The sequence below is a fragment of the Excalfactoria chinensis genome, chromosome 10, assembly GCF_039878825.1.
Source record: "Excalfactoria chinensis isolate bCotChi1 chromosome 10, bCotChi1.hap2, whole genome shotgun sequence".
NCBI classification, from domain to species: Eukaryota; Metazoa; Chordata; class Aves; order Galliformes; family Phasianidae; genus Excalfactoria; species Excalfactoria chinensis.
In genome coordinates, this window is record NC_092834.1 from 15809172 (window position 1) to 15825062 (window position 15891).

The 15891-nt window shown below is 42.7% G+C and overlaps 1 protein-coding gene across 5 annotated transcripts in view; it reads right to left on the minus strand.

Moving 5' to 3' along the window:
* Positions 1 to 15891, minus strand: part of DAPK2 (death associated protein kinase 2) — a 42356-nt gene that overhangs the window by 24042 nt on the left and 2423 nt on the right. For 3 of the 5 annotated variants that reach the window (XM_072345417.1, XM_072345414.1, XM_072345415.1), the window contains exon 2: positions 12556 to 12653. In XM_072345417.1, the coding sequence (XP_072201518.1) occupies positions 12556 to 12632 (77 nt within the window). In that variant the 5' untranslated portion in view covers positions 12633 to 12653. Of the gene's footprint in view, positions 1 to 6701; positions 6938 to 12555; positions 12654 to 14519; positions 14690 to 15891 lie in introns of those variants that run through there. The other 2 variants (XM_072345418.1, XM_072345416.1) reach the window with 2 other exon arrangements.

Consider the following 15891-nt stretch of genomic DNA (forward strand, 5'->3'; position numbering starts at 1 on the left):
ATCAACACTGCCTCCATTTGTCAAATTCATTAATTAATATTTATGCTTCCTAATTTTGCTATTACATGTAAACTCTAGAGAACATATGAGAGTGAAATTCCTGCTACAAAATAAATCAGCCTTAGCCATTACCCTAAAATGAGTTCAATCTGTAGCTCTGGAGGCTATTTATGTAAAACATCAGGAATTTCATGTCGGCTGTAGTTTGTTTTACAAGACACACACCCCATCCAGTCCAGGCTTTCTAAAGAGACACAGATAGTACAGGTGCTGCTGTACTGACCTCCTTGACCAACTCTGCCAGCAAGCTCATGGAACGATATTACTTTATGACTGCTGATTATGGGAGTGTATAGAGCTGCTTTTGCATTTTAAAAGCCCAGTGATACTGTAGGTTTCATACATTTATGTTTACCTAAAAGCTTATGAAAGTAACCGTGACACAGAACAGGAATTCTCATTTTCACCTTCAACACACATAACCTGGAGCAGCTGCTCATCACGCCACTGCCTCCTTTGTAATCTGTAATTCCCCCTTGGTGCCACAAGCACGTACTCCGTCTCCTTCTGCCCCAGTCTTCATGCCACTGCCTCTATTTCTGAACAAAGGGCTTTTGCAGACAGTTTTTACTGCACCATTTTGTGGCCAAGTAGATGTTATAAACCACAAGGAAAAAGAAAGATAAACAGACAATTCCTGAGACTAGGATATTTAAGGCTGTTACCATGCAATTAAGCACCAAGCATACCCTACTCCCTATTTATTGCACAGCTGTTTGTTTCGTCCATGCTCACAGCTGAATTCCCAGGGTCTTTATTAAAGCATCACGGGGGAATGCTATTTTCAGACCACCACAAAGCAGCAGCTGCTTCATCCTTCCACACAAGCAGCCCAGTGCTTTGCCAGGCAGTGGTACATTATGGAATACTAAGAGAAGGGCTGAAGGCTGGAGAAGGGACAAAGTGGGAGAAAAAGTCTTTAAGCAAATGTTTTGGGGCAGCTTATTGCTCTTCTTCTCTGTCAGACACACACTAAAATGAATAGTTCATTAGGCCCGGACAGCTATGAAGGTATCTCACCTGTGCTTAACAGTCAGTCAGAGACAACTTCCAAAACTTGCAATCCAGCTAAGGCGAAAGGTGGGAGAAAGTGTGTCTTCTTTGACAGAAGAGTCGACAGCACTGAGAAGTAATTTATTTGATTTCACACTGGGAGTTGGTGGCAGATCTTACACTCTACAGCAAATTCCACAGCTCAAGTGTCCAAATGTTGACTGAAATTTGCCCAAACACCTGGTGTTTAGAATAGCACCAAAACAATGATGACTACAGAGTCACCCTAAGAGTAGAACGGTATTTACTGTCACAATTCAACACAAGATATCCTCAGCTGTGACAGCAGATCAAGAACATAAACAATAGCTGCTGCAACCTGTCAGTTACAATATAATTAGGTGTCACATAAAATGCGTCCATCATTAATTTATCCTAGCAATGAAGGTAACCCATTATTTACATTGCTAATATCATCTAGGAGATGTGTCACTGAGTAAGAACACAAAGAGACAATATTACTGGGTGGCTGTCGTCTATTTTCAGAGGCATGATTTAGACGAGCGCCAATTCAGCTCATGTTATTGTGCAGCTCAGGAGAAGATGCGGGGGAAAGAAAGTGGACAATCCAGAATAACTACATAACTTCTTGTGTTTTTATTCCTCAAGGTTTATTTTTAATAGTGCTTCTGGAGGTAATGCTCTGGGGCAGAATCTGACTCAAGTGAATGACAGAAGCACACCCTGCCAGTTTTGATCACCTCGATGCTAAGACTGGTATTGTCACAGTGTGTTAAAATAAGAAGAGAATTTAAGCAGCTTTATGTATATGCATGGGCTTATGTGTCTACCTCTGATATGCTAAAAGCACCGCATTGCTGAGCTGCTGTCATGAAATGCTAAAAATATGTAAACAAAGCCCTGAGATGACAGTACAGGTTACCTGACTCCAGGCTGGCACCGGCTGAAGAAGTCAGGAAGCCAACCCCATGTCACTTGAGAAGAGCAAACCGCTTCTTCCCCAAATACCAAACATACGTTCCCTTTCTGTAGGCACTCAGCTGGCCCTACATTTAATTTCATGTCTCTGGACATCATTAGAATTGCAGCTATAATCACATTTTTTCCTAGAAGATGTTCCTGTATGAAAATACACTACCAGATGGACACTAAAATACAGCACCTCAGTCTCTTACCTGCCAGCCTAGATGCACAAACTATCACGACCATGAGAGAGTTCAACCCTCCTTCTCACAGAGGACCTGCAAACTCAGCTCAGCAACAGAGTCATTAGTAAGAATTTGTTTGGTTTCCAGTCTGAGAGGCATTCACTTGAGGTGCTTTCTCTGAACGGCCACTTGAACTCAGCAATGCCAGCCATATGTGCTCACACTGCAGGAAGAATGCTACCCATAGCCTGTTGCACAGAGAAAAAACATGGCAATATTTTTCCACACTGGACTTATTTATTTATTTTACTTGCCTGCTGCCATAAATATCTATTACCCTATTCTCATGTTGTTTTTGAACTACAGCAGGTCAGAAAGGTGCAAAGCTTCCTCTTTCTGTCTGGGAAAAACAGAACATCACCAACTAAAGCACACAGGCTACAGCAGTGGCAATACTGACACCAGCACGTTTGGTATCGCTGCACCTAATGATAAAGTCTCTTAAAATGCAGTGGACACAAATGCTTTTAAAGGAAACTGAGATGGCTTTCCAGTCTCTTTCTCCTTCCTCACATGTTTTTTTGCTGCAGTTGTTCATCCTTTAGCAAGGTTACACCAAGCTCCCTAATCTACTTCAGTTCTTGCTCAGATGTGCTCTATTCTCCGGATCTAAGCAGAGGTAAAGTAACTGTGGTTGATATGCTGGCCAGCTGGTTTTAACAGGACAATTACATTCCAGACAACCAGCTGAAAAGGAAACTTCTTACAATGCAAGCTTCTAAGCCATGGAGAACTGAAAGCACAATTGCAGTGCAGAACAATGTTAGTGTGGCAAAAGACACACCAGAGAACTTCACACTTGTGAGTGATCCTGTTTAAACCGCTTCCTCTTCACCTCCTGAGGACAAGAGGGACACGAGGTGCTGAGTTCAGCTTGGTCAGGAGGCTGGGGCTGCCTCAGGCACATCCCTTCCTCCACCTGCCCTGCTCTGCCATCCAGCAGAATGGCAGCCATACCCATGCAGCAGGGCTGGACCACGCTGACTTGTATCCACAAGGTGCCACAACATAAAAACGCTCTGCTATAAAAAAGAATCTAAATGAAAAGCAAAAAGAGAGCTTTCACGAGACAATATGGTGCTCAGAGCATGAATAAAAATACAGAACAACTATTTGTACTGGTGCCTTCGTATTCAAGACATCCAGCTGTAGGAATGCAGGGTTTATCTGCTACTAGAAACCCTGCCCTAAACAAGGACAAATGACATCATTCAGATACGTGATTGCACTCAGGAAGTCAAAACACAGCTTGGAGATCTAATTTTAGGTTTACTATGCTTTGTGAGGTTTGCCAGTTGCTGCCTCTCTCATTCTAATTGGATGATAAATTACATTTGGTTCCTTGGCAGCAAGAAAAAAAAGAGTGACACCTTACCCAGCACTGCACATTCTCTGAGCTATGACACAATGTGATATCTTTAACCCTGAAATGTATTTACATTTACTGACAGCAACAGCCAACAACAATCCATTGCTTTCCAACGTACGTCATTTGCCAAGTCAGTTTCACCTTACGTAAGCTCCTCATCTGGCAATTCCATGCTTTGAAATCCTGCACCTCAATATGCTCCATTTATTTTCACACATCCCTTCCCCCCCCCCACCACCCCTGGGAAAAACAGGTTCTAATAATTGTATCATTTCATAGCTATATTTTTGTGAATTTCTAAATCAAAGCCCTCGGGTGCTTCCTAAATGTCACAAGCCTTTAAAGCAGACTTCCTCCAAATTTAAATGATCAGAGCAATGAATCTACTGTATAACATCAAGCTGAATTTTCTCCTGCCTCTTTCCTTAAACTTCAGAGCCAGTTTCTGTGAGTTGTGGCTGCACTGGCACGCTCTTCTTAGCAAAGAGAGCAGGAATTTGTTGGTGACTCCAACATTTGCATCAGGAGCTCTCAGGAACCCAACCAAAAGCCGTGCAAGGTTCACAAAGTACATGCACAAAAGCACTTTTGGTAGGAAGCCTGAGGTTACAGCCACAGAGAACTGGGAGCCCTCTGTAAATGGCCTATAATTATCTTTAGTGTGCTTTATTTTATAAAGCCTTTATTATAATTTAATCAAAGCCAGTATTTGGAATGGCAGAAATTTAATCTATTTAGTGAACATGTATCATATGTCCAACAGGACAGCACTTAGGAAGAAATTACAGTAGAAATCCAAGCAGAGCAAAGTGACCGAAGGAAAAGCATCTTCTTGTTCCCCTAGGACCTTATGGAACAAAATCCTAGAAGAACCCAAAACTTTGTGTTTCATACCCTGCTGACAGCTGTCACAGATGTCACTGTGCTTCCTGTGTTTGAGCTGCAAATAGTCTTTTATTTACTTATTTTAAAATGCAAACAATGCGGCTACCTCTCCTAGAACTCCACAGAACTGCACAGAAGCTACACGGCAGCAGATGCCAGATGGTGCCAGAATGCTCTAACCCATTCAGAAGAACATTTAATAGGAATTTTGACTACTAAAATAAGATAAAGGGCTCAACATGTGGAAGATTTGCAAGTAAACACGGTAACTCTCCAGCTCCCTTTTAGACCTTTTGCACAAAACCACAGACGTATCACTAGCTCCTACCACAGCCCTGTGAGCCAGGTAGCAATACAAACGTTATGACATGAGAAATGACCAACATCAATTCATTTCAAGTTCATTTGGTGCCTGGGCAGTGCCAGGGTGTCTTCTGAGCACAGCAGTTTGCGTATAACACCCCACAACACAGTGACTTTACAGGGCAGGTTTCAATGTGCCCAGCAGGAAAACACTGAGCACCTTGGAACAGATGCTGTGTCGGATAACACCACCAACACCTTTCACCCACATCACATTATAGCTCAGACAATTGTAACCAATGTGTTCTGGGCCAAAGACAACGTGTCCACTGCCAGAAAGCATCAGAACAGTGGAGGAATCTGGACTCAGGCAGAAGGATCCACTCTATTAGAGTAAGTATGGAACAAAGCATCCATTTGAATTCAAAACACTATTTAATAAATCTTATGTTTCTGAAGAATGATCTGTTACTGGCTAAACAGCTAATTAAGTACCATATTATCAATTAACATACATAATATCAACAACCAGTTAAATAACATTATCTGAACTACAGCCAATTAATGCCTTAGACACCATTTTGGGTCATTAACCCCAGATCACAAGAGACTGTGCCACCTCCTGACTCATCACCAGCATATTCTGAAGCTGTTCAATGATTTTTTGGAAACTCCCCCATCAAGCAGTGACAAGCAATGTGACCCTTATCAGCCCTGAGGTTGGAAAAGCAGAATCTGCATTGGAAGTTCCTGCCAGCCTGGCAAGCATCTCTTTAATCTGAAGCTGAAGAATAAAACGTGCACGATAGAAAAACTTCCCACTTAACACATGAAGGTCTCGGATTGAATATCAACTCTCAGAGTGGTAACGAACAGAGTCCAGAGACCCAGGGAAGGTCAAAGCTGACTCATGCTCAGCAGGAATAGCAGATTTGATAAGCTGTTCCTTCTGCTATGTGGGGCAACAGCAGTGCGTACATAACAGGCACGCAGAAGGATTGTACTCTTATCTCTTAAAGGTCCACATTTAGTTAAGTGTGGTCTGGACATTAAATATCTGGCAATAACAAATTGTAAGAGGGGACCAATATTTGGATTTAATGGTCAAGCAATTTTGCTTACATATATGCAAGTGATGGAAATCATTCCTTATCTCAGGAATCTTCAGTCTCAACTACACGAAATAAACAGAATCTCCTCCAGCAGCAGAGCAGCAAAAAAGCTATGTAATTTAATATGTCAGCACTCCCTATGTAGGAAACAGATCTACCAGTAGAAATCCTTTCTGTGTGAGGATTATCGACCCACAGAACTCAAAGACTGGGAGTTATTTCTCTAATTACAAAACAAAACCATTTTTCTCTGCACTTTGTGTAAGAAATAAAAGATTCTGGAAATGGTTGGAAAAGCATTGAAAACTAGCAATGAAATCTGCTAAAAAAGGGGGAAAAAAGCCCTCAGATCACTCTGCTGGAAGGAATAAGGAATCCAAAAATAATGACTATTAGGTGACTGATGACAATGACAGTTACAGCGCTCAAGTATCAGATACTAAAACGTATATTGAGTCTTCTGCTGAAACAAGCACATGACAAAGAAATACTAATAGGTGCTGGTTAATGCTCAATAATTAAAGTTACTTTTGCATCGAAAGTGAATTCTTACTCTGCATATACTATAGGAAAAAGATAATCCGAGTTTATTAAAAAAAACTTAAGAGAACTCATTCAAAATACAAATGAATCCAAGAAGAGTTAAAGGCTCTGTGTGAGAAAGCCCAATACTGTATAATTTCTACAGACAGGAAATAAAATCCCTGTATGAAGACACTGTGTGATGTGTGGGAAGGGTAAATTTCCTACCTGTAATTACACCCTGCTGTTTGCCAGGGAGAGTCCATCTAGCTGGATGACATGGCTTTTTATCACGGATTTCCAAGTTCCTCCCCTACAAAGAATACCTGAGTTATCTCTGCTTTTTGTTTTCATTAGCTAAGTCAATATTTGTTAGTTACGCTATCGGAACAGTGATTATGTGCCAGGCTCTATTACCACTGGTTGAAGGTTACATCTGTTGCCCTCTTAAGAAAAAGCAGGTTTACACCTGCCCCAGGGTAGCTGCAGGGATCCTCCACACACAGGGAGCGTGAGGGCAGGGAGGGGACTTGTGGCTGAGATGGAGGACCACAAGAGACGACAGTGCACTGATAAAAGACTTGGCTTAACCACACCCCAGGTCAGCAGAGGCTGAGAAACTGGGAGCTGGTTTATACCTACAATAATCAATAGAAATCACAGTCGTTACCTTCTGCATTAGAGACTAAATAACCTGGGATTTCTTCCAAGCCTGTTTAAAATGTAGAAGGAAACAACCTAGCTGAAATACGTCCTGATGCACGCTCCTGTTCTGTTGTTCTCTAGCAGAGTAGTTATGTACAAGATGACTTTCATCACTGAAAATGAGTTATAAAAAGAAATGAAGTGCTCTATCCAAGAAGAAAAGACCATCCAGCAATCCCTTTGAAATCCTGACTGAATTTCACATGCCCCAAATACCACTGAATGTATGTTGAAGCAGAAAAAAAATATGTACTTGTTCAGAAGTGTCCAGAAAGAATGTTATCATGAAAAAAATTAAAGCATTCTATTACATATAATACACATTATTAAATCAATAACAATTATAAATTAAATCATACAATAACATTTATAAATTTTTGCTCATCCGTGTGACAAAAATCAGCTACTACAGTTGATTCACAAATTGCAACCCTCTTGCCCTGCCAAACCCTTACAATGAAGACTTGTTGCTCTCCAAATCCAAAACACCTGTAAAACCAAACTGGATCATTCAAGGGCAGGAGGGAAAATTGAGAGCTAGCTCCCCAAATTTCTCCTTCATTTAACACATCCATGATAGAAAGTACCACTGCTTCTCTTCTACTGCTCACCAGACACTTATAAATCCAAGCAACGCTACAGAAATAGCCACAGAAAAGTGGGCTTTCTTCTATATTATGAATAGCTTTTCTTATAGTAACCATTGACTCCAACGACCCAAGAACCACAGTGCTAAAAATACACATACTCAGAGACAACCTACATCCCTGAGAGCTTAGATCCAACTCAAAAAGCAATAGGGGAGATGGACACTGAGCAGTTTTACTTCAATATTTCCGCAGGGAATAAAATGCAGGAGATCAAACAATATACGTTCAGCTTACCTACAGAGCTGGCAGACAATGAAGTTTTGTTAGCGTCTGAACTTGACAGAATGGCAGATAGGACAGAAACAGTCCAAGTTACCAACAAATTATTTCCAACACTGGAAGGTATTCTTCTGCCTGCATTGCTTTGATTTGCCATTCACTTCTGTCCAAAAACAAGAGCCTGTCATTTTCTCCAAATGACAAGAAGTGCTTTTTCACTCAGCTCAGTGAACAGAAAATCTTTATCAGATAGAGATGCACAGAAGGAATAATACTATGTTCACAATAACATATCTAATCAGAAATATGAGGAAGGATTTTTATCATTTAAGCAAACAAAAAAAGAAACAAGTAGGAATTAATATTTGAAAGTCTACAGCAGGAAACTCCTCAAGGTGAAATACAGATCACCCCAGTGTGCAGAAAAACATCACAGATTTGCTGTAAAATTATTTCCTGCAGGTAAAGCCTCGATCCACTCCTAGTTAGCTCACTTCTGGCACCAACCAGGCATTAACTTGGCAGTCTACAGCTTCTTCACAAGAACAGATAGCTTCACAAAGAACTGCCACCCCAGCACTTCAGCTTCCACAACTCCAGAGAGTCCTGCTTCTTTCTCTTGTAGGAAGAAAAGCTCTTACAGTCTTGAAGAGATGCTCAGCCACCTTCCTTGCAGGCCAGCACACTGCAACTGCAGCAAACCAAGCTTAATTGCCAGCAGAGAGGATTCCAAACTACCAAGTGAAGGACATGCCTTTCCCCTTTGTCATGCCTACTCAAAGACTCGGTTTTGACCTGCCGTAAAGATCGGCACATCAGACCACACATATTCCATCCATAGAAGATCTCCCACCTCTACATAAAACATGGAAAAACCAAATAAAAGCTGGGGAGAGGAGAATATAGGTGTGTGTAGCTCTGGTGATGGAGACAAGCAAGAAACAAGCAGAGTCCCTTCCCTATGCCCAAAGGCAAATAATGAAGGAAAGGAGATTTCCTCACCCAGATATCAGTTGGGTTTCTCAGTTAAACGTGATCTAATTCTTATATGCCGTGAAGAGCTGAGCTGTGTTGTGAGCAGGACACTCTCAGGGCACAGCAGTGCCAGCCCTGCACCACCCTGCAGGAACACAGTTTCCAGTGGGCACTGCCCTGAAGGGCAGCAGGCAGCCCCCCATCACACTTCAGCCCAGACACGTAGCAGTGACGCTGCTCAGAAGGCACAAATGTCAGCAGTCCTCTGCAGGCTAGCTGATGACACATTGAGATCGATGACTCTATGGTACAACCTTTACGAGTTTCTCTGCATAGAGCAACCTATCCAAATCACAACAGATGTTGTTAGAAGGCCCACTGCTGAGCTCTGCTGCCACCACTCCCCCGGGAAATGGACTATGAGATTGACAGGCCAGTTCTTCCTTCCTCTTAACACACTTTGGCTTTGACTCCCGATCTCCTTTCCCTGCCTGTTTCCTTGCCTAAAGAACCAAGGGTCACTTGGCTTGCTGCATGTCACCAAGGAAGCTCACCTTCACTTCTGCACATTTTTCAAGAAGTGTCTCCATCATTTAGATATGCAGATAGAATCATCTGCTGCCAGCATTCCTGCAAACAGCTTACGCCAGGATCCACCTCAAGGCATTTATAACAGCATTAATAGGTTTCTGACAGGGAAGTTAATTAAAATGAATGGTGAAGGGCATCATTTCCTGTTACTTGAATGAAAGTCACATTTAGCAACACAGAACCACATCTGGGAAGGGATGAATTTTGAGAACATTCTGTGCAAAATAATATTCAACATATCCATTTTTTATCAACTCAGACACAGAAAGAAACTGAATTTGCCAGAAATCACGGCTTAATGCTTTCCAAGAGCAACAGCATTAAACGCCTGAGAGTTCTGTATAATGCACCTCCAAACTGCAAAACCTACTGCCTTTGGAAGGAGGAAAAAAGAGGAGAATCTTCTAATACCTCTGCAGATATAGCTTTATACCCCCTTGCACTCTAACTCCCCTAAGACTCCCAGACCAGCTAGTCTAATGGAGGACTTATTAAACACTCCTCTGATATATATATATATATATGACAATAAGGTATTGCTCTCCTTCAGTATAAGCCACATTACACTTCCCAAACATCACTGCCAGAGCTACAAAAACCCATTAGCAACCTCTTTTGTCTAATGCCACGTGCCCAATTTCTGGTTCCCTGTAGGTACACTTCAGAGAAGTTAGGCAACAGAAACATAAGCCTAAGATCAATATTTGAAAGACTGCAGCAGCACTGGAGTTAGGCAGGTGGTTACAGCACACAGCCGCAGCTATGGAAAGCCTGCTCTCTGCTTCTGCAGACTTTTCCTTCACTCTGTGCCCTGGCACAAGAAACTACATTTCCAGCATCCTTCAAACTGTCTCTAGCTCAGCATGATCCTGAAAATGTCCTGGTTGAGGACTCTGCAAATGTGCTGTTTGTAGGGTGCTGCACAGCTGGATCCAAACAGCCTTTGCTGCAGCTACCTTGAATGCTACACCATGCCAGAAAAGGTCCAACTTCATCTCCAGACCAAACACACTTAATGTCTTGCAAAGGAGAATTTACAGTACATACTGGGAGCCCCCTTTCCTAACCGCTTTCAGATACAGTATCTGGCTCTGCTGACAAGATGCTGGTTTTTAACTTCTGATTGAACCCAACCTGGATTCTGTATTAATGACAAGTTCTGTCCTCAGGAAATCAGAAACTAAGTCAGGAAGACACGAACAGGACAGACATTTACAGACTTGGTTTAAAATCCTTTGCTCTGCAAGGGGCTTTTGTTGCCAGAATCACAACCAGCTCCTTTTACACTCCCATACCTGTCAGCACCTTGTTGCAATAAGTCATAAAAAGAGGCAACTACAGGCTCCAAGTGTATCAGTCAGCACTGGAAAAGGCTCTTGTGGTACAGCCATGACAACTAGTCCAGTCTATATGTTCACTTCCAACAAAGCAAAGTATCACTTGTCACTGGCCCTAATGAGTAGTTAGTGCTCAGAGACAGGCACCACAACCTGGTAACACTACACATGGAACGCAGATAAAACAAGAAGTCTGTAGTGCTCTTCAGAAAATCTGAAAGTGAAAATAAAGTCAGCAGAGACTACGTGACATTATATAACAAGAAGGAGAGGTGTTACAATTGATCCTTTTCCTTTAGGGAACGTGTTTTCCTTCCAATCTCAGTAGCAAGTTGACTTTGGATCTACAAGAAGCATTACAGCCATCGCCTCAAAGAGGGGAGAGAGGCTCATCTCTAATGGTGCTAGATTTCCAAAACCAATTCAGCAACCAAAGTAAAAATACACTATTTATACACTATTTAGCTTCCAGTTTCTATTTTCATTAACTTCATTAACTTTCATTAACAGCACATAATAGTAGCTTCTCAATTTAAAAAGCACAACCTGTGCACATTGCATTTATGAACTGCATTTTTTTGATTGCTCACTTCTGCCACATTTTCACTTTCAGGCTGACACTCTCTGAACTAGTCAGTACTCAGAAGTAAACAGCTATGGAAAATTTAAAAGCTGAGGTCTTCCCGGGATGGAATAGAATGGGAAAGAAATAAACATCCCCCACAAAAAGATCTGGCAGGAAAATAGCCTCAACTGAAGTGTTTTAATGTAACTAAATCACTGGCCCTTGAAAAGGAGTAATTGCACATGCACAGTCATTTACCAAATCTAACTGCCAGATGTTGGGAAAGAAGCCAACAAGTATAGCTGTAATTTAGCAATCTGCATATTAAAATCATGGGAGGGTTCAGCACTGAATGGAAACCACTCAGAGCATTGTGTGCTGGTAAGTGACTGGGGAAGCTCCACGTCATCCGGCCCACAAATCCACTACCGTGTTTAAGCAGGTGATCATGGTTAAGCATAGCAGCAGCCTATTAACTGCATCAGTAATTAATACCTGTAGATAACTCCTTATAGACTGAAAGCTGTATAAAGGCCTTAACCAGTCCTGATGAGATGCTGATTGCTGAATCTTTTCAGGAATACATACAGTGTTTTGCAGGAAGACCCGAACATGTTCTGTCAGTGCTCTGAGCCCACCAGAGGCTGTGCAGCACTGTACAAAAACACAGCATGCCAAACTAAAGGGCTGCATCTGTGACTATGGTGGTGTGGCTTCCTGTTTCCTGGCTTGTTCACATAGCAGACAGGTGAACCAAGTTTAAAGCACACGCACAGATGACACCTATGCACAGAAGACAAATGCAAACATACCTTCTGTTGTCCTAGTTGCAGGAAAGGAAACAGGAAAAATAGTTAGACAGTTAGCAAATTTAACAAAACAAAACAATAAATGCCTGAGTGCACTTCCTCTAGAGGAACGTGTTCCTGCTGTAAGTTGATTTAAAGTACCATGCAGTGCATTGATCAAGTCACCATTTTAAAATGCTGCCAATATCCCCGTGTGTCAGCTTTTACAACCACGTGGTGGTACACACTTACCTTCCTAGTTCTTCCCCAATTTCGTAAACGTCCTCCACCTTCTGTTGCTTGAACAAAGCCATACTTGGACTCTTCATTGATGCACAGAGAGGATGCAGCTAGAAGGTTAAGAAAGTATGACATTCATCATGACCTCTCAAAAAGCAAAGAACAGATTAAAGACATTTCTGATACAGTCACTTGGGATCCACTGCAGCTTATCATGACTGGACTTACCATGGACAGGTTGAAGAATTTTATTAGTCTCAGCTGAACAACAAAGATCCAATTTTATAAACTGGTGAACGGCGCTAAGGGAAGCACCCCTCATTGAAGTGACCAAGCACAGAGGCATCCAACCGAGAGTCAGACAAACTTGTGAGCATCATGCATCTTCACACGGCGCAAGAGAGCCAGTGTGAATATCAGCATTGCAAGGCTTCTTCATTACAAGCGCCAGCAGGCAGACCACAAACCAAGACGATCGCATGACAGCGCTTCCTTCTTCTCACCTGAGGCTGTGGTGCTACAGCACACAGGCAGAGCAGCAAACAGCAGAAACCTGAACAACTGCCACAAAAAGGCACTATGATTCTACCCACAGAACGCTCAGTGCAATGTCTCTAATCACACACCAGATGTTTCAAATAAGAACAAGAGCTGCTCCATTTATTGGACGTGTTTCTCTGGGTAACAGTGCAATTTGTTTCCTGAACATAATTGTTTATGTTGATGAGCTCTGTTACCAAGCCTCACTGGGGCAGTTGGGGACCTCTGTTGGGAATACATGACACAAAGTTTGCTAACCAGAGAATGAGGCTGCTGGGGAAAGGAGGGAAGAACTTGTTATTCCTACCAGTCACTGGACTGAAATCCTGCAGGTGTTCTGACAGCAAGAATCAGTCCTAGCTTCCAAAACGATGCTTTAAAGTTATGGGGACAGAGAAAGACTGAGAAAGAATTCGCTGTGACCTGTTTAACCTCAATTTACTGTGCTACTCAGATACTTGTATACCACAATGTTAAGGACACAAGGAACTCTAAGGAGTAACCAAAGCCTGCCTCAGGTTTAGACTGCTGATAGAAGACTTAACAGAACTGAAGAGGCATTCAGAGAAGATCAGAAAGCAAAGTCCAGCAAATGATATTCCACGTACAGACTGCCACGATGGCAGAAAAAGTCATCAGGCTTGACACATAAGGATGGATCACAGAAAAAAACAGTGGGTTTCTAAAGTGCTACCTGGGTGTGCCTCCCTCCATAGCAACTCTGATCAGTTTTCCACCTGTTCTGGAGTGTGCTTCTTGTCATTTGTTTGCTTCAACCTTGCTTTTCCCCTCACCTTTTTTGGGTGGGTGGTCCAGACGCTGCTGACTTTGGGAAAGGAGAGCAGAGCCATTACTCAGCAGATACCCACATACAGCCACTGGGGTTCAAATGACATTGTAACACAGTAACCAAGCAAACACTCCGCAATCTGTTGATGTGTCCTGAGTAGATAAATACTCATATTACCCCTAAGGTACAAACAGCACTATTTCAAACAGGATGTGAAAGGTAGTGGCCAGACTTCTCAAATTGTAACAAATCCAACTGCACTGAGAGATGCAGCTGTTGTACCTCTGGACTTCAGCAACACATCCATATCCCTCAATCGATGCTTATTTCCATATGAACCCCAGATGCCGCTCATTGCAGATGCACTGGAGACTTCCAGGTTCCAAAACGCTATTTGGATCCAGAAACAAACGTAATTCACTGTTGCGAGAAGCTCCAGCTATTTTGACAGACCAAGGGCCTTCCTATAAAATAGGACAAAGTATCAAGCAGCAATTGCATTGCTTCTGCCAAAATCACTTGGTTTTTTTGAAAGATTTTTCCCCCATCTCTGTCAGCGTATATTATAAGCAGCAAATGTGTTGTAAAAATTGAACAGACTTGTCAAAACGAACCCAGCTTTTGTCATGCACCCACCTCCCTAAACAGACCTGCTTACTTTTTTTTTCCTCTCTTCCCCTTTTAAGCTGTTGGCTTCCAAGAAGCAGAAGGGTGACTGAGCATCAATCAAATTCATTTCCAAAAGCATTCCTTCAAAGGGAGAGAAAGAGACAGTCTCTCCTTGCTCTTCCACATACTTTTTTTGGCTGATGTTGGCAAAACCTACACAGTAGGACAAAAATGTTTTGATTTCTTCATCTCAACTGAAAGGGCAACTGCATCAACTGTTACCTACATCAGGAGCAACATTCAAGCTTTTACAAACCAATAAGGAGCACCATGAAGAACGGCAGTCCCTCTGTCAGCGCCAGTCACACAGCACACAAGCCAAGAAGCGATAGCTGGCTCCATCCTCCAGCACCATTTTGTGCAGCTTCGTGTTGGCTACCATCCTCTGGGTACCTCTGTGCAGCATGTCCTTCTGGATTGACATTTCCACAGGGGGGAGGCTCAGTGAGCATTCATTTCCCTTCCCTCCTTTCTCATACACATTCATTAGCTGGGGAGCTCCAGATGGCCCAGCCTGCAGCCTGCCCTTATCAACATTCTTTCCCCACAGAGGGGAGGAAGACCCAGGGCATGTGCGGTATTCTGGCAAGAGCCACTCCTTTCCCCAAAGGGGCCACAGTATCACTCTTCTCAGACAACGACAAGTACTTCAGCTCTCCTTGTGAAGGGTGCATGCCTGCACACATGGTGGGATAGCACATGTGATGTGACAGGAGTGACGCTCATCTGACACGTGACCAGAACACATCCACTTTGGCCATGCTTTGGAAGAACTTATATTTTTCACTGCAAGAAGGAAACATGCAGTAACCTCATGGAGCAGAGGCACAGAGTGCCCCCCTAGCAATACCTTCCATGCCCTCAGCGGCAGCCTTGCTGGAAGTCTCCACCACAGATTGGATGGCTCCAGCTGTGAGGCCTATTGCTTTCTCCTTAAATCTCTCCAAACCTCTGCTTCAAAATCCTCCTTTAACTTTGCTCTAATGATGCTTCCTCTCATTCAGCTACCTAAGGCAAGTGGTAGGAACTGCACAGGCTGTGACAGCGAAGGCCAGAATAACCACAGCACTACACAGTACAATGTGCAAACCAACACTTCCACTGGTGAGCCTGGAGCAGTCACGTCTCAGGGCTGTTTCTCACTTCCACTTTCGATCCCCTTATTTTCTCAGACATCTTCAAGGCAATCCATACTTTTCCTCTATTTTCAGAGCGCTGTAAGATGAAGACACAAACCGTGCTACTGCTTTGCTCATTATTCCCCTTCCTTTTCCCAAAGCCATGTTAACGCCTGGGATAAAAATGCCTTTTTCCTCTTGGTCAAAATAAATAATTCAAATCTGCTTTGT